Here is an 18,974-nt window from a genome sequence, read left to right on the forward strand (position 1 = left end):
GAAGAGAGAGATGTTAATTAACATTAATGAATCATTTACTGATATGACACTGACAGAGCACATTCTGACATGTGACCACTACTAGATTTGGCTGATTATACTTTTACTAACAGAAATTTTGGATGCAGAACCATGGGCTAATTGTGTGTTTCTACAGTGTGGTATCACTACTTTTACTTCAGTAATAGATTTGAATATTTCTTCCACCACTGGCTAATGAACCCAGGACAAGACACAACAAACACACTGCCGTCTACGTGTTGCTGGAAGAATTGGCTTTTACTTTAGAACTTATCGAAATAACATAAGTGACTGTCAAAGTAATGGCGAAAAGGCGTTAAAAAAAGAGAACCAGATGAAAGACCTTAACAATAAAATGACTTTTGGAATGGGATGTATGAGACACTGCATTTTGCAAGTCACCTTATATCTTTATTCTCTGGAGATGAATAATAATAATAAGGCTAATGTTGTGTTGGCTGCCTGTAAAGGTTTATTAATGCAATGTTTGTTCTGTTCTGAGCCAGATCTTTAAGCCCGTAAAGAAACTTCTGTAACATCGGATTCAAACAAATGATTCCGTATTTTAAATTATTTTTTTTTTTATTGTGAGAGTTTGTGTCCTTCCCACTTTCTCTTCAGGTGACCAACATCGCAGACTTCAGTTGGTAAAGTATTGAGGTCACAGTGTGTATAAACAGTCACTTTTAAGGTGTGAACTATTGGTCCCAAGTGAGTTGCAAATCCTCCAGAGCGACAGTTGATGGAGTGGAGTCCCCTCGGATCACCCAGCAGCAGCAGCGGCCTCCATTTTAACTTCGACGCCGAGCAATTCCTCACGTGTCCTGGGCTGTCTCTCTCACATGACCCGAGTGTTTGTTCCCGTGATCAGCACTTCCATCTCAGTCTGTGACACCGAATATCCCTTTTTATTCAAACACTGATGGATATGCTTGAACAGAGTCTGGACAACGCAAGGTAACCGAGAGTCGCCAAAATGGCTAACTGAGACACGCTAGCGACAACATGCTATTTCGGATAGCTAGTTTACGACGCTAACTTAGGCCTGACTTAAAAATTGTTGTCAAAACGAATCCAATCTAAAGACTGTAGTTAAGATAGCAAGAGAAGTGGAAGACCAGTTGTATCCTAGAAGAATAATGCCCTGTAGTGAAAAACATGATCACGATTAGCCGGTGATGGTGCTTAATGTAGAAAACAAACAACTTGTGTTGCAGCCAGTGTTGGTAACCTGAGGACAATAAGTTAGCAATGTTGTATTTTGTTTTACGATGCGATAGTTCAGTTGGTTTACTGGTTTCATGCACAAGTTTGCCATCTGTCAAAAGTGAGGGTCGCTAAATATTTAACCCCGGAATACTCAGGAACGTAGTCGTTAGGTGGTTGCGTATTTTATTTAAACAGAGTTATTTGTGCATCTGGTTTGCAGCCAAGATAAACAAGAAGAAGAAGTTGTCCAGACATCTGAAGGTAAGAATTTAGCACATTTACCAGCTGCTGTCATTGACAGCATCTGGCACCTGCACAGCAGTGATGTGTATATCTTGTATAATACCCCCAACGCATATAACAAGTTGTTTGAACACAAATAAAGATAAATGGGGTGTGTAACAAAATATAGCAAGTATTTCCTTTTCCTGGTAAACTGCAGTGATACATGTTATTTTTTGCAGCTGAACTCAGCTTTGTAGCTGTCTTTTTTCATTTCCCTTCTTTTCCATTCTCACAACTGGCTTTTCTGTCCTCTTTTTCTCCCAAGACGGAACAGGAGAGGAGCAGACAGCTGTTACAATAGCCAGTGTTCAGCAGGCTGCAGCATTTGGTGACCATAATATACAATATCAGTTCCGCACTGAGGGTGGTCAGGTAAGTAACTAACAGAAGGAAGTGTAACAATTCTTATGATTGGTGTCTTTTTACTATTTCAGAAAGATGCTAAGGGCCCATAATGGCATGTGGGTCTAGAGTTATAGGGTAAGATTGCATCAGCGCAGCCCTCACAACAGAAAGCAGAACACTCCATAATTGCTTTAGATGTCAGGTTGTATACATTTCCAAGGGGTGATTGTGCAGAGACATAATTAGCAACTGACAGAGCTTCACATTATGTATTGATAAATGTGGTTGGAAGGAATTAGTTGCATGCATAGAGCAACGTGACATAAGATAACATGATTGTCAGTAATTATCACTTCACGTAAATATTCATTATTTAGAGTACTCGTTATGGTTTAGGTTTTATCATACCGAGTCAACTCACTGTCACCTAACAGTAAAAAAAAAAACACAATCCTCTCACAAACAGTCCTTTCTGTCTAGGGTTTCGTTTTCTCGTAAATTTTTTACCATGTGTTTTATCTGGATGCTTTGGCTCCCTCCTCTACTCCAGAGAGAAGTCAGGAGGATAGCAGGCTCTAAATTGCCTGAAGGTTTGAATGTGTGTTTTTATTTTTATAGTCCCATGATTGACTGGTGACTTTTGTCAAGAGTGTCTCCTTGCCTTCCACTAACGTGATATTCACTCCAGCGGTGGTCTGTGACAGACAATGAAACAGTGATGCAAAAAAATAAATTGGAAAGAGCAGTGTGACCTTCAAGTGAGTTTATCCTTACTGGGGTGATTTACACTGAAAGGAGTAAAATCAGTGATCCATATGGCTCATGTGGCCCATGTGATTCTAGTCTGGTCTAGGATTGGCATGGGACTGCTGTCACATGTCAGTCAGGCGGAGAGTCACATGATAGAGGGATACAAATACTGTTTTTTGGAACAAGCAAGTTTATTTCCTTGACTTAGTTTTAAAATTGAATCAGTCACATTCTGAAGCATACGCAGATATGCCTGAAGTGAGATCAATGCACTACTGAGATTAGGAGTATAGTGTCAGATACTAGACTTTGATAAACAAATCTACAAGTCAGGTATGGTTTTGAATTGGGCACAGTACACCTGTTGGAGGTGTTACATAAAAAACAATAGGTTGCTCAGTTTGTTTTCCTCTCATTCTCTCTTCTACTTTTGTGTTTTCTGTCTCTAACTTGTAGGTGACTTATCGTGTTGTTCAGGTGACTGACCAGCACCTTGACGGAAGAGATGATGGGGGAGGCGCGGTGAGTGTTGTCTCCACAGCCGCCTTCACTGGGGCTCCTCAGGCCGTGGCTCAGGTACCAAAATCTCCCTCTTTTTTTTAATGATCGAAAGAGAACCCACTGGTGATATGGACTGTCTTCTTTAGTCTTTAAGTGATACCACAGGCTTAGAGGATATAAACTTGTGAAATTTCAGCTTTTATTATTCCAACGGTATCCCTTAAGAAATAAAACCAACAATGAATTGATTCTGCTGATGGGTATTGTCTCTGTTGACACAGCCTGATGTCGCTCGTGCCATAAAACGCCAGTGTTGTCCCAACACTATTAAAAGCACGCGAAAGAGACATACCTCTGGAAGCATAATGCATTCACTTGAGTAAAAAATTTTCAATCTGTTTATGAATTAACGAGATAGTTGTGTCAGAATTACGAGATAAGTTTCCGGGGGGGGGGGGATTTAACTCTCTCTTTCTGAATTAACCAGACAACTATCTCAGAATTATGAGAGATGTTTCCATGAAAAAAATAATCATGCCCTGTTTTTCTAAATTAACGTGATACCTCAAAATCTGGAAGAGGCCACGGTTGCTGATGCTAATCAGCCTGACTTTCAAATAACAGATGTTAATTCATAAAAACTGAGAACATTTTTTTTTCTTTTCTCAAGTGAATGCATTATGCTTCTGTGCATACCATTGCACAAGGTGACATATTCCTTTGTTGTGACCAAAGCTGCAAGCATAGTTAATTCCTCTGAGCTTGTCAAACGAGCAAAGCAGTATAAACAGTGAAACACGTGCCTTAGCGTGACATCTGCACAACACAGAGCTACTCACAGAGATTAAAAATGCATTTGTAGAATTGCTTTAGAAGAAGGTACAATGTCAGTGTTCATAGCCAAATTCAGAACATGTTTTTGGTCACAAAATGTGGTTTCATTTGCAGTATACTGATGGCTTAACTGATTGTGCCAGTTATCTCTGCTAACTAGATCAACGCTACATCTATTTCCGCCCTTAATCCCAGCTGTCAAACTTTGCTGTGTCTTGCTTAGGGGTCTAGAGGGGATACTAGTATTGAGTCTGACAGAGACTGAGGTGTGCGTTTACCTGCTGTGACTGCTCCATTGCTACTTGTTCAAGCCTCTCGTCTGTCTCTCTCTTATCTGTCACAGGCTGTGATCCAAAACCCTTTCAGTAATGGAGGAAGCCCAGCAGGAGAGGCGGTGGGAGGGGAGACGCGCTTCGCTTACTTCCCTGCGACCGCGGTGAGCGACGGGACTGTGTCTGTGCAGGCCGCCACGGACCCCACACTCACGCAGGCAGGGGGTGAGTCAGTTCTAACACTTAATTTGGGTTCCAGCTTACCACAGTGCCACAGGGCTGATTTAGGCATTATTTTCAGTGACAAGCAGGAGTGTATTGAGGAGTACCGTAATGAGAGAACAATGACTCTTTTTTTCAGTAGTTGCAAATGAACCGTGATCCTCACAGCTTTGGCTGATGTGAAAGAAAGTAGGAAAATACAAAGTACTGTATATTATAAATGATGTTTCAGCAAATCCTCTCATTTGAGAAGCTGAAACCAGAGACTATTTGATATGTTTTCCTGAAAAATAATCATTTTTTCAAAATAGTTGCAGACTATATTTCTCTATAAGGTATACCCAGGGTAAAGTAGAACTGGCTATAGAACAAATGTTGCTTATAATAGCTAATAAACATATTTTCTCACATGTTTGTGGCAGTAACGCTGCACAGATTTCTTTCAAGAAGCAGCACATGACACTACAGAATTTCATAGTGATATACCATCTGCCCTGCCTGTTAGTAGCTCGTTACTTTTGTCTCTCTCTCGCTGAGTATTGTGTGTTTATACTTGCATCACATGATGCACACCCAGAGAAGTCAGATTGCCTTAATACCATTTAGCAGTGTCAGTTGATGCACCTCATTTCTGATTTGTATGATACACTCTAGGTGCAGCAGCAGAAACCACAAAAACAACTGTGATTCGGGCGCTTTTTTTTTTTTTTTTTTATGTGGGTGTTAGTGGCTGTCTACTGATGCCACAGAAGGGGAAGAAGACCATGAGATTTCATTGCTGTGGGTAACAGCTGAAGCCAGAGCCTTGCAGGAAGACGTGGGCTGCTGTCTTTCCCTCCCGTGAGCCTGGGGCAGTTTAAGCAGGCATGACACACTGGCTGAGGAGTGCACTGTAGTGTGTAGGTGGAGAGTGCTTTACAAGCTGCCATCTCCTATGAGGTGAGGGTTAGTGGAGGATAGTGCACGGGGCTCCGGCAATGAACCACATTCTGGCAAGACTGGATCCAGGTGTGGGAAGGTGCTTGACCACTCTGTGGAGGGTCACCGCGTTGTCCATGTGCAAGCATAATGGGTTTGTTCAACAGTATTTTTCTACCAAAAAATGCCCACTTTTTTTGTAAAGGAGCAAGTCAGTTAAAACTGATTGTCACCTTGATTTCAAAGTTAAGATTTTTAACAAAATAGAAACTGAAGAGGAAAATGGAGAGGCACAAGAGTCACTCATCAGAAGTTTTATAATCTGTGGCGTTACGGCTGTGCTGCGATTGCCGAAGCTTATCGCTGCCATTATAGTCAATGAGTGAACCCACTAGATGCGCCTTAGCCGGAGTTGGTGGATTCCTGGCGTTAATCTACAGGCTAAAAAATTTAATAAATATTTCACCTAGATTTTGGGTTGGTGTTTTTAACCAGATTTTAGTTTTTTTAATTAGGGCTTGGCATGTTAACGCGTTGTTATGGCGTTAATGAATTAGTTTATCACACGTTAATGCAGTTTTTATTACTATTATTTTGAAAGTCCATTGCTCACTGGCTCTGAATACACATACAGTCAAATCATGGGTCACAGGACGGGTGGGATGTTGATCAGCCTGCAAATCACCCACCCAAACAAGCAGTGGAGCTTCGGCAGACTACGTTTTATGCAGCGTGTGGGAGAATTAGCCTAGATAAACAAAAGCAAGACAAGCCATCAAATGCCATAGTGAAGCGGATAGCTCTACACTGCATGCTGATTAGTATTGGGCAAGATGTCGGTCTTAGGAACAAGCGCTCGCAAGTAAACGGCAGGCGCTCTATGGATAGTAACCATGGCAACTGCTTCTGTGCGCTACACAGCTGTAGCCTATTTAAGTGAAGTTAAAATTATACATAACTTTTCCTGATAGGCCTACATCTAGTTTTGCGGGGATGCTCTGCCATGTGAATTCCCTCCTGTTGATATCCTACTTAGTAAACTGCAATAGATTCTGGAAACTCAGCGAGGATCAGTCTCTCTTCCAATGATTTGTGCTGCGTGTCACGTACAAAAAGTTCAAGACAATTCAACTTTAGCAGTGGGCATGCATGTCCGTGAGGCGACCACTTCACCTCATTGTGACAGGAACACTACCGAATGTTTATGCTGCTCCCTGATAAAAGAAAAAAACAAGAAAAACTGCTCAGAAGGTGCCTGTTGTGAGGTTATGATCGTGGCTCTGGACTCTAACTTGTTTTAACAAGCTATAAAAGGTAATGCCCTGGCAGTGTTAAATAGGTTTGTTTTTAGATTTGATTTGATTACATTAATGTTTAAGTTGAGATTTACAAGAAATATTTTTATTGCTACTGTGTAAAGGGAATACTGCTGGTAAAAAGCACCTTATTTGTTTAAAGTGTTTGCAAAACACATGTAATTGCACTTTTTGCATTTTTTAAATGACACGAAAAAAAATATCTGAAACTAATGAGCCCCATTCATATGTCAGGGAGTTATATATCATGTTATTGGTGATTGTTTTGTATGAAGGCCCCTTAGTTTTTAGGCGGATGTATTTAAAATGGCATTAAATTGTGTTAGCGAGTTTGTTTTGTCTGGCCAGGTTGGCTATCTGGCTGACCCATGGGAAAGAGATGAGTTGTTTGTATCTTACAGGCCTTTTAGCTGTGTCAAAAGGGACTGTTTCTGCATGCCTTACAGTGGAGTGTGCAATTTTCTGTCAAAAATCAATATTTTGAGTTTAATTCAATGTCTCTGGAGCTGAGAGAAGGGAGTCTTGACAGTTTTTTTTTCTGTCTACATGTTGATTGCAAATGAGAGCAGCATTGTAACCATTGTTTTGTGTGTGTCCATTTGGATTTAGGATTTTGAGTTTTTTACGTTTGTTTTTACAGCGAATAAACTCTTGTTTGTTCTGAGAGATTTTGTTAGAGTAACAAGAGTCAGTCTTTCATGCCAGGTTGCTCCTTTCTCTTTTTCCTAATTGCTAACTGATGACTGTCATGACTTCCACAGGTCAGTTTTACGTGATGATGACCCCCCCTGATGTTATTCAGACAGGCACGCCACGAACCATTGCCCCACGTACACAGCCGTACCCTGCGTGAGTATCAGCTCTGTCAATAGCTGTTTGGATGAAGGAGACAACATACGGCAGTCCGAGACACTATTTCTGAAAACAAACTAACTACAGTTCTTGTAAAACACTATAATTATCCTCCATGTAAATACCACTTGAAAAAGGCCATTTGGTGATTTCTTAGCTCACAAGTTATGAATTTTGGTTGGAGTTTAAAAGTGGGGCGCCTTGCTATTTAATGCTCTCAATTATGTTTGAGTTTTCAGTTAATTTCAGTTAGGACGTTTTAACAATTTTTGGAACGAAAACACAATTTGAGAACAAATCCGCACAAGCTTGACACAGACTTCTTTCAGATCAAGAAACCCCATCCTGCAAAGCCGGAGATTTTAATGAACATCAACACATATGGAGTGAACAAAGCATGCTGAATTTATGTAAATCTAAATGCTGGTGTTGGAGGAGGCTGGAGAAGAGGGGGGAGGTAAATAGCTGGGAAACGGGCATGGATGTAGTGGGGTAGCTGAGGTGTCCAAGAGAGAACCAGCTCCAAAGCCTGTTTCTGTGGACTACCTGGTTTATCAGTTGGATGTTGTATGGACACAAAACAAGTTCCATAACTATTTAAACTACCCTGAGGCTCAGTTTATGCAACATGAATGGCAGCTGTAGTTGTTGTTTTTAACTTTTAACTACACTGTCTTCCTCCAGAGTTTGCTGTGAAGGTTGATTTTACATTAAGGATGTTTAATTTTAGCACATCCTGGCTTGCCTGTTTTCTCCTTCTCCTCCAAAACCTTCTTATCTTGTTTATCTCTAACATTCACAACATGCATCATTATAATCACGCATAAAAAGGGATCAATCTCAGGCTCTCTCCAACTGTTAGCCACATGCTGGTGATTGCTGTTATTAAGATGATCAGCAGGCTCACCTGAGCAAAGACAAACTGAGTTGTCATTTTAATTGCATGATACCAGCCTGGTTCTGGCCTAATGTGGATACTTATTCAGAAAAGGAATTCCAACAAGCTTTATTTCAAATTGAGTTCACTTGAGTGCCAACAACGCAATGGCACACGGTGGTGCTGAGGGCTGTACTTTTCTTTAAGGTCATGTAACTATATTTTTTCCTTGTTTGTTAAAAACCAAAGCACAGCATTCGTTTTGTCACCCGAAATGAACACATGACCCATTATCATATTGAGTTAGCACTGACCTAAGTGAATATTCCTCCATTTTCCACCAGCCAACTCTTGAAATTGACTGCGTTATAGTCATTTAGCTAGAGCAGCTATATGGAGTGACTACCAGTTGTTTTACACAACACAATATACTAACTGAATGTTCTAGATAGCACATAAGCTCTCTTTTTCCTCCTCATTATGATACTTGTGAAAAAAAACACACACACAAACTGGAGACATATGCTACATTATGTCTGTACCTTTTATCATTTGTCACTTTGTGTATACAGCGTATATGAAATCGACAACAAAGGTGTTGACTGCTTCTGTGATTCTTCAAGAACTTTAGATTTCTCAACTTTAAGATTTAAGGTTCTTTTGTTGTGGGCAGCATTATGGGGAGTTCTAGATCCGCCTTAAATTTGGCAGCCACTCTGCCGTTTTTTGATGTCGCTTGATATTCACAGCATACAACAGACTGCTTTCCAGTCAAGAGTAAAGAACAAGCGTTGTTGCAGTATAAGTCTGCATGTGTTGGAGTGAAGTGAACTGCTTTTTCATCTCTCAAAATGCCTATCTGCAATATGTTTGTTTCTATTTATTTCGTCTTACATGAATAATTTATGATTTTTGACACAAGCCTCTGAGATATATTTAAGTATGAACTAATGAACAGTGACATTATCGTTGACATGTGAGTAAAATGAATGAAAACTTCCCACCCTATCTGCCGTTCGCAGAGATGAAAACGAGCTGCTGCAGCATGAAGGTTTAAACTGGTGAGGACAGTTTCCACATTTCTCCCACACACTTCTTTTACAGCAAATGAACTAATCAAATGAGATCACAAGAAGAGAGAAGAAGCACACAAACCTCTGCCCTCCTCTCCTCTCTGCCTCTCCCCTCCCATAAGTCCCTGGTGATTCTTCCTGTTCTTGATGTGTGAGACACAGATGTAGCGTTTCTTCGGTGCTGACCCTGATCCATTGTTGTTAGTTGTGCTTGTGGCGAACGTATTTCTCCATTAGGACATAGAAATTAGGTCATTGTTCTCCATCTGGAAAAATATGGCTTGCTCCACACTTTTAATTTTAGTGTCCTCTGTCATAGTGTGTTTGAGTTTTGTTCTCATTTAGCCTAGTTCTGAATAAGTTAGTTTTATAACAATTTGAGGTTTTTGCCATGATCTCGCAAAACTAACTAAATACATGTCAATTTCACCATCTCTCCTGCATAATTATTTGTACAGATGCAGTTCATGGTCATATAAGGCTCATCTTTGTACGTATCATCCAGTGAGAGAATATCAAGCCCAAGATGCAGTCACTTGTGTCTCAATGTACCATTCACTGACCCATCATTCATGCACTGGCTTGGTGTAATACTGTAGTATAATGATAGGGGAGGGGAGAAGGAGTAACAATTGCATTTCTCTTTTGAGCAGGATCAATATCAGGCTATACAAAAGTTCCTCTTCTACATCCATGCTTCAAATTATATGGATAAAGCACTTCAGCAGTGCGGTTGTGTACTGCTAATTTTCTGATATCTCTGGCAACAATAACTCTCAGGAGCACTTAGATGAGGTGTACCTCTACAGGTTGTAAAAGGAGGGGAAAAGAATTCATCTAGGCCTGTACATTTAGTTATTCATACAGTCATCCCCATTTTTCCCTTATGCCTAAGAGTACTGTTGGGCTGAATCCATTATACAGCTAAAATCCCATTAAGATGCGTTGAGATACAAGAGAGACTGCAGTTTGGCTTGGCTGACTATCTCAAATGGAGAAATCAGCAGTTGAGTTGTGTTGATGGGTCACAAAATCACTGCTGTAGAATAAAGATGTGTCGTAGAGGGACAGACAAGAGACAAGAATGACCTTACAGGACATTATTAACTTCATGCAACAAGATTTTCTTTAGCAAAGAAATTGTTTTTCCTGTTTGTTCTTTTGCATGGGTGTTGATTGATTTGGAATCGGGTGAGTAAACTATTAATTGTCAACTCTATTAATGAGACAGAAACATGGTTGAGATATTCAGTAGAGTAGGCCACCTATCTAATTATATGTGAGCGTGTTATTGGCCTGTCCAGGCCGTGGTGGGTGGTTGGATAAGTCTCCTGTCACGTCTCAGGGACTTAATTAACAGAATACCTAAGGGAAGACACAAAGACAAGAGACAGTTGTGTCATTAGCCGTATGCCCAGACTCCAATAGACAGCATCTGGTTTTCTACAGTGTTGTAATTTTACAGCATAATAAAGCAGAGAGCTTCCTTCAGGCCACACCTGGGAAAAGGGCAGCCAAGAAGAATAAGATTGGACGGGTCTCAGTATTCCAGTCAAAGCAGCCCAGCTTCAGGCCTTTGAGGGCATCAGGGCTGCATATGTAGCCTCATATGGCTGTGCATCTTTCAGTATTTTTACCAAAGGCACTACACAATGTCAGAGGCTCCTTTTTTAAACAGCACACTGGTAGTGGCAAGGGCTGTGAATACAGAAAGGTTTGAATTTAAAGATAACGGTGAAGAATAGTTTTTAATAGGCACAGGATTAGGTGAATTTGGTGGTTTGATTTGTGCCTGACTGTAGTGTAGTCAGAGATGGTGTAAGTGTTTTATTTCCTGTCTGTCGACAGGAAAATGGATGGGCCGCGAACACCAAGAGATGAAAGGAGAAGAGCACAACATAATGAAGGTGTGTAATCAGCTATGATTGTAGCTTTTGATTTCATCAGACAGTGCAACACAATGCAGTGTGGTGCATAAATGGAGCATTTTTTGTTCAAATAAAAACACCAAGCCCAGTCAAAATAGTCTATTAAGAACACATAACATTGTGTTTACAGACTGGCCGCTAGAGGCTGCTGTTGAGCTGTCAAAGTCGGGCAATAGTTGGTACCTGTAGTGCAGCCACCGAAATGACAAGGTCTAGGAAATAAAAACCTGGTTCTTTTAAACAAAAAATACCTGAAAAGATAAACGTACCAGGAAGTACTGTTTTTATGAATTTTATATTTTTTTAAACTGTTTGTATTTGATAACATTTCATCAGTTGAGAGGCGGCGAAGAGACAAGATCAACAACTGGATTGTCACGCTTTCCAAGATCATCCCAGACTGCAGTATGGACAGCACCAAGACTGGAGCAGTAAGCAGTCTTATTTGACTTGGCACCGCTGCTAACCTTTTACTGGCACGTGTCTATTTTAAATGGTCACCGTTCACCTCTGTGACTGCGTGTCTGTCCTTCTAGAGCAAAGGAGGCATCTTGTCTAAAGCTTGTGACTACATTCGTGACCTGAGGCAAAGCAACCAGCGACTGCAGGAGAGTCTGAAGGAAGTAGAGAGGATACAAGTGGACAATGAGTTATGCAGGCAGCAGGTATGAATATCAGTCTATGCTCTGTCTGCAAATATTTGCATCAAGTGAAGTTTCCAGGACTTCAATAATGGGTAAAGAAGGTCTATGAATGATAATGTCAAAAATGTCTTTTGAGGTGGTTGGGTGTAGTGGATAAATAAAGCCACATATAATAAGGCATGCCATAGTGGGTTTGCATATGTGTCTGTGAAGATTGCTACTGCATTGAATAGATTAGTTTGCTTTGGAATGCAGTGCAACATCCTTTCACTAAAGTCTCAGAAGCGTGAAATCCACCTAGCTTCATATGTATCTTCATTTCTCCAAAACAAACCCCCTGAGACATCAGCCTGTATAGCTGATCATCACAGCCTGACAAAGAGGATCAAAGAGTTTGCAGTCATATAATGAGAAGTGTTACCTGAAATCAGTGCTTTAAGAGACTGTGGGAATAATATACACAGGGGTTGTGTGAGAACTAACTGCATGCTAATGCACTCAAAGTATTGTGAAATCTTGCAGCTCTGAGGCTGCCACATCTCCCCATTGAATCCCGGGCCTGCAAGGCACTCCGTAATATATTCTTATTCTGATGCTCAAAGCTCAATATCCTTTCCTCAGTCCCTCAGTGGGGAGGCAGGGAATTCAGGATTCACCCAAGGGAAATGTAGCAGAGATGACATACCTCAAGATTTGATAATCCAGTTGGTTGTGGACAGGGGTGTCATTGAAAAGGGCTGCACATACTACTCTTTAATCCTAGGGATTGAATAGCCCTGTGTGTACATTACACACAGCCAGCACTCTCACTCTTCAAACGAAAAAGTTTGGTCTGTAAACTTGGAGCTATATTTAGCTGTCACTGGGACGAAAATGTTGATAATGAGATTTTTTTTTTTTTGTTCTTTGTTCTTAAGATTGAAGAGCTGAAGAATGAGAATGCTTTGCTCCGAGCGCAGCTCCAGCAGCATGGCATCGAGATGGTTGGAGAGACACCACCGCAGTGAAGCAGAGACAAAAATAACAGGGAGGGGCACCACCACTCAGACATAAAACTGACACGGTGGGAAAGAAGGCGAGATGAGGGGGGGGGGGGGGGGGGGGGGGGGTGAGTACTTGTCAAGAATCACTTACTTTTTAGTGAATACATCCTTCCCTGGGTTCCCAGGTTGCGATCCCTTCGCTGGCCAATTGTGGCTGTACTTGACTGTTCCAATCCTATTGAGATAAACACCTGTTACAACTCAGTAGAAATGTGCTCCAAGAAAAGATGCCTACTCACCACCATCAGAGTGCTTTACTAGCACTAGCTAAGAAAGAGAACCTCTGCTGAACTCCTCCCTTGTTTTGTATTTATGTAGCGTCATCATGGACTACGATGTTTGTCATTTCATTTTGTTCCCTGTCAGTGTATTTTCCCCCAAATTATTAATTTAGACTTAGTTCAGGCTTTCATTCTGTTTGTGTTTTTGAGTTCTGTATTAATATGTTGTTTTTAGCTGCTTTAATTTATTAGTCCGCTTGCTGACAGAAGCCCTGATGGAGACCAGTTACATTGAAGCTCATGCACCCCAGAGAAGCAGAATGAATTTTAAGTGAGAAAACATCAAAGTATGCAAAACATTATGAATCTACTGACAGAAATAATGTGACAAACACATTTACCTAGCCCCAATGACAAACAAGGAGATGTACTGATTTATGTATGTCTCATGTTTTAATACAGATGTTACAGAATGTTAGAGCAGATTATTTCTGGGAGTAAACAATCAATAGCTCATTAACTTCATGCTGACCTTTGTCATAATAATTGTCATGACGTGTGTGCAATCCTGGAGCTTGATTTGGAAAACAAAGTGGTATACTTGAATTTGTTGGGCATTTGCTTAACCAGAAAAATGACTACAAACTCAACAAAATCACTTGTAAAGAACCAGTTGACCAGCTAAATGCTGTTTAATTACAAATTGAAATGTACAGGTGTGGAACACGTAGACAACAAACCCAGAGTGCAGGATTGTGTACTGGAGAGAAGTGCAGTGCAAACCTTTGCCAAACTATATGTAAGCAGTGTGGTTTTTATTTTCATCTTTTGTTCATGTATGATTTGCCGGTGTTTCAGTACGTGTAAGAATAATCTCCACATGTTTCATTTCAAGCTGTTTGCTCTATTTTGGTATTGCAACACTTCAAATGGAGCTCAACGCGCAAGAGGGGAGGCACCCTGGAGAGCGGTATTCAAAGACTGCTCACTATGGAAAAGGAGTACACAGAAATTCTGTGTTGCACTTCTTAGGTGAGCACAACTCGTTCTCCACGAAAAGACGGAATAGTTGGAAAGTGGGGAACTTGGAAATGATCTCCCATAACTCTCCACCCACTCAGGCGAACAATAAGTAAACTGCAATTGGTTGTACAAACAGCCAATATTAACATTGTTGATGATTTTGTGAATGAATATACATGATGTGTTTTTGTTCCGCTTTGGGCGATGTGAGTGAAAGTGAAATAGAGCTATCACGCTTCGGAGCCACTTATTAGAGCACGATTGCTTCTCCCTGTGTCAACAGGATCCAGCAAAGCAAAACCAACGCTCAGACCCCTGGCAAAATCAGGCAGACTATCACATTTTAATATCTCAGACTCTGCAAGTTAACAGCTTGTGCTTTGGAAGTGCTGTTCTGCTACTACAGCTAGATTGAAACCTGACATGAATAGTGCAGGTGTCTGGTCTATCAAACGAGGCTCCTAGCCAAAGTTGAATGATAGGTGTTTTTTCCGGTAGAATTTTTTTTACACCAGAGGAGAGCAGAGAAAGTGAAGACATGAATAATGCTTTGGAAAATGGATGTTCAAAAATGAAAGGTCACTTGTGGCTAATTTTTTTTTTTTTTTTTTTTTTTTTTTTTTTTTCCTCCTCACATTTCTTTTTTGAAATGGCAAAAGAAATGGGGAAAAAAAGTCTCTGTAGCAGCCTCACTGTTCTCAGGTTAGATTGTAAGACAACTTTTCTAAGTTAAATGGTGGAAAATAAAATGTTCACTAGCTGATAACCTTTATACACTTTGGTTGTGGTTCATTGTCCTTCTGCAGGTCTGGACATATACAAAAATCAATACTTCTTTACTTCTGTCAAGTAGAATTTCGGGTCCCTCATGTTTGTCCATCTGTTAGCAGGGTATCTTAAAAACTAAGAGATTTGAGTGAAATGTGGGTCATAGGCCTCTATTTTTTTTTTTAATAACAACTGGTGAAACAAGTGGCATGGGAAAGCAAAATTCATATGTTGACGTCTTTCTCTGTTTTACTGGGGGGTTTTTTAGACTCATGTCTGCTAATTTGAATTTATTTGGTTTTTAAACTCAGCTACATATTTCATTCAATATCAAATTTAGTATGTAAAACATGAAAGCCCCTGAAAACTGCTTGTTTATACATAGAGAAACTAACGTTTGTCTATAACCTTAAATATGTTACTAAATTTATCAAAACCACAGTTTTTTTTCAGGAGGCAGAACTAGTTACCTAGTTAACAATCAAAAACTGTCATTAGGACTGTGTGGGTGAGGTTTGATCAGATTTGATTAACTGCTGGCAACACAAGCAAACAACCCTCTGGAAAAAGACTGATGGAGTTTTCACCTAGCGATGGCCCTACAGCTACATGATAAATTTAAATGACCACAAATCAAGGGTAGGGAGTCTGACTCCTTTGAAAAATTGCACAATTATTCATTGTGCAAAGCTCTAATGTTCCTAGACATGGTAGGTTTATGTTCTCAAAAAATGATTAGCTATGCAGTTAAGATTTATACATCCTGTTATTAAAATGACACATTTGGAGGATTACCCGTCTTTGGAGAAAGTATGCACCCTCACTGGTAAAACTGAAACCAGTTAGTGGTTAGAACACACAGCGGGCACCTTGGGTAAGAAAGATCAATGGTGGATAAAAGGCATATATAAGCCCTAAGTGAGATAGTTTGACACGGCGGGTCAAGGCATTTAAGCATCATTCTGCTGTTCTTAAAGGGAGCAGCCATGATGTGAATAATCTTTTAAGTGCCGACTGGGATGCTGTACTTGTCCAAACAGTAAGACTATTTATAACTTAAAGGCTCATTATCTATCAGTATTCATTAGGCCGACACAATGTGTTAAATTTGCTTCGGTTTTATCTTGCCGCTCTCCCTACAGTGTCTCCAGGCTTGTCAGCTGCCACTCAAACACACACAGCTAGCCAGGCAGGCGTCTGTCTGTCCCTGCCTTTGTTTGAAGTGGCTGATCTCTGATCCCACGTACTTCTCTGATTGGGACATGTGTACCTGTCTGTCTATCTGTCTGTCGGTGTGTCTGCTTTTTTCCACCCCAAACCTGTAAAAGCTCTGATGAAGTCAGTTTGGAAAGAATATCTTAATGGCATACAGACATGGATTTCTCCTCTAACAAATATAAAATGAAGCGTGTACCGGGGGGACGTCACTTTTACCTCTCAGTGCAGATAATTCACTTACAATTAATTGATGTATTAATTGGAAAAGGAAAGTGTCTCCCCATTGAGCAATTTGTTATTGGTGAAATTACACTTAATGGATTTGAAACAGTTGTTTGTGTATGATCAGTACTGAGCAAATGTCTGTTTTCTGTTTGCCTGGAGGGTGGGACAAAGCCAGCTGTAAAATCCTTCATGTGAATTGGGAAACTCCGTTTTTAATTTGCGTTTAGGCATGTCTACCGAAGCACACGGTTGACTGATTTTCATTGAACTCATGCTGGCCAACACATTCTGCTGGACAGCCACAGTTTCATGTCCTGCAGGCTTGTCTTACCTTTGTGGTTTTTGAGCTGCAGGAGCACACTGTCAGGAACACGTATTGTCCACTGCCTCAGCCTATTTCACATACCCTCTCTCTGTGAGGTTGTTATTTGTTGAAAATGGCTGGCAGAAAGAGTCTTATTCCATCTGACATACAATGCTCCTCATACCTTGTATACCATACTGACTCTCATCTTTCTTGGGCCTACATTAATAACTACACAGCTACTACACAGCTTCTGTCTTGCTTATAATAGTAGTATCAGCACAAAGGTATGTATTGTGCTGCTGTCAAGAGATGGGGGGATAGGAATGAGCTCAGACTGCTTTTCTTGAGCAGCTGTTAGATTATTTTGATCAAACTGACAGGCAAATTCTGTTTGCATATGTTGAACGACATGTTTGACTTCACCTTAAAGCTCAGGAGCACACAATTTAGATTGTGGAGTGTAATTTCTGAAACTAATGTTAAATATAATATCGCAGAGGATAGACACTAAAATTGTCACTCTGTGATTGTGTATTACTGGAGACTTTATGACCACAAATAGTAACAACAGATAAGAGGTCAGAATTAGATATCAGATGCTACAGTTGTGTTCTCTGAAATTCTTATTTATTTAAATATTTATTAAATTCCCATCATCATTTAACTCCTTTAATTCTCTCAGTGAGGCCTGATCAGTGTTGAATGGTTGGTGTCATGTACAATAAACATTAAATAATCGCCAAAAAAGGTTTGTGGCAATATACCACTACAATTTAACAACTGTTCTAGCATCAAAAACATAACATGAAGCAGATAAAATCAAATGAAGGAACCCTGTACTGGAGGATCCATTGCCTCTGATCTTACCTTACACTGATTCAGATTTTAATTCTGGATGCATGTGAGGCCTGGTCTTTACATGGGACGCTTAATGTCCTGGCCAATAACCAGATTAACACTAAACAATGATCAAAAAGGGCTAACTTTTCAGGCAGTAAAACATTGTGAAAACCAACTAAAATCAAATGAAAAAACACTCGACAGGTGTGCTTTTACATTGACATGACATACATCCAATGCATTACCCTATTGCAAAAAGTGCCTTAGACTCAAATTTCAGCTTTAGATCACACATCAAGAGAATGAAGAAAGCAGCTGTCTTTCCTCTGAAATATTGACACGGTGTGGCCTTTCCTAAGGCAGCAAGATTCCAAACATTGAATTTATGCTTTATGCAGTCTCAAGCAAGCTACTGTTGTAGTCTCCCTTAAAATCTTATCAAAACACAGTTGTGCTGTTAGATATCTAACCAAAACTAAAAGATATAGCACACAGTATCACTCCTATATATGTTTTAAAAAAATCTCTAAATGCACTTTTCCCCAAATCTCTTTTTCTTGATATTGTATCTCTGTTTAGTATTTTGGGAGGCATGTCTTTAAGGATTTTGACAAAAGAGAGATGATAGGAAGCTATTATTATTGGCTTATTAATGTATGCCATTGAGATTGATGCTGTTCAAAAATATTTTGGAAGTGCCATAAAAATACCGTATATGCATCTATTTCCACACAAACTGGGGATTTCCCCACATTCACCATTCTCAAAGTTCAGAAACCTATTATACAGCCCCTTGAGTCTGACAAGTGGTACTGCATTTCTTCGACACCATGTCAGTCAGGAGCAGTACATGATCAGAGGTCATGACTATCAAATGTTCTCATGTTTATTTACCAGTTGATGTGTTTATGATGTACCAGCACAGGTTCTTTTGTGCCCTAGTTTTGAGAAAAAATGTAAACACTTGGGGCAACAGTCTGGCCGTGTCAAGGGCTAGTGTTTTGGGTGGTGAGGAGTGTTGTATGTGGTGGGTTTTGTAGCAGACAAGCTGACAGAAGATGAGTTGAATTTGTGGAATGTCTTGCAGATCCATATAAAGCAGGTACGGGCAGAGAGGAAGAGGGGAAAATGGTGTGAGAAAGACTTGGGCAGGACAGAGGACGATGGTGAAACAGGGACACAGGGGCAATGCCCTCGACCAGGAGAAAAAGGTAGAGTGGCGCCTGCTGAGGTGAATCTGTCCGCCATGCTGGAGCCTGGCTTTGTTTGGCCAGAAGATTCT

At 40.3% G+C, this 18,974-nt stretch overlaps 1 protein-coding gene across 3 annotated transcripts; it reads left to right on the forward strand.

The window, feature by feature from the left end:
- Window positions 1–654: 654 nt before the first annotated feature.
- On the forward strand, window positions 655–13,146 carry LOC123968591 (upstream stimulatory factor 2). 3 transcript variants are annotated; one of them, XM_046045451.1, is made up of 11 exons: window positions 655–978; window positions 1,451–1,491; window positions 1,781–1,887; window positions 3,067–3,132; window positions 4,289–4,442; window positions 7,435–7,522; window positions 9,425–9,463; window positions 11,324–11,382; window positions 11,740–11,834; window positions 11,940–12,068; window positions 12,965–13,146. In XM_046045451.1, exons 1-11 carry the CDS (start codon window positions 944–946, stop codon window positions 13,052–13,054), a joined length of 903 nt encoding a protein of 300 aa, XP_045901407.1. In that variant the 5' UTR covers window positions 655–943; the 3' UTR covers window positions 13,055–13,146. The 3 variants fall into 3 exon arrangements, with proteins under 3 accessions (XP_045901407.1, XP_045901406.1, XP_045901405.1); XM_046045449.1 differs by having other exon boundaries at window positions 660–978; window positions 3,067–3,186; XM_046045450.1 differs by lacking the exon at window positions 9,425–9,463 and having other exon boundaries at window positions 659–978; window positions 3,067–3,186.
- Window positions 13,147–18,974: the final 5,828 nt, after the last annotated feature.

Source organism: Micropterus dolomieu, linkage group LG03 (assembly GCF_021292245.1).
Source record: "Micropterus dolomieu isolate WLL.071019.BEF.003 ecotype Adirondacks linkage group LG03, ASM2129224v1, whole genome shotgun sequence".
Taxonomy (NCBI): domain Eukaryota; kingdom Metazoa; phylum Chordata; class Actinopteri; order Centrarchiformes; family Centrarchidae; genus Micropterus; species Micropterus dolomieu.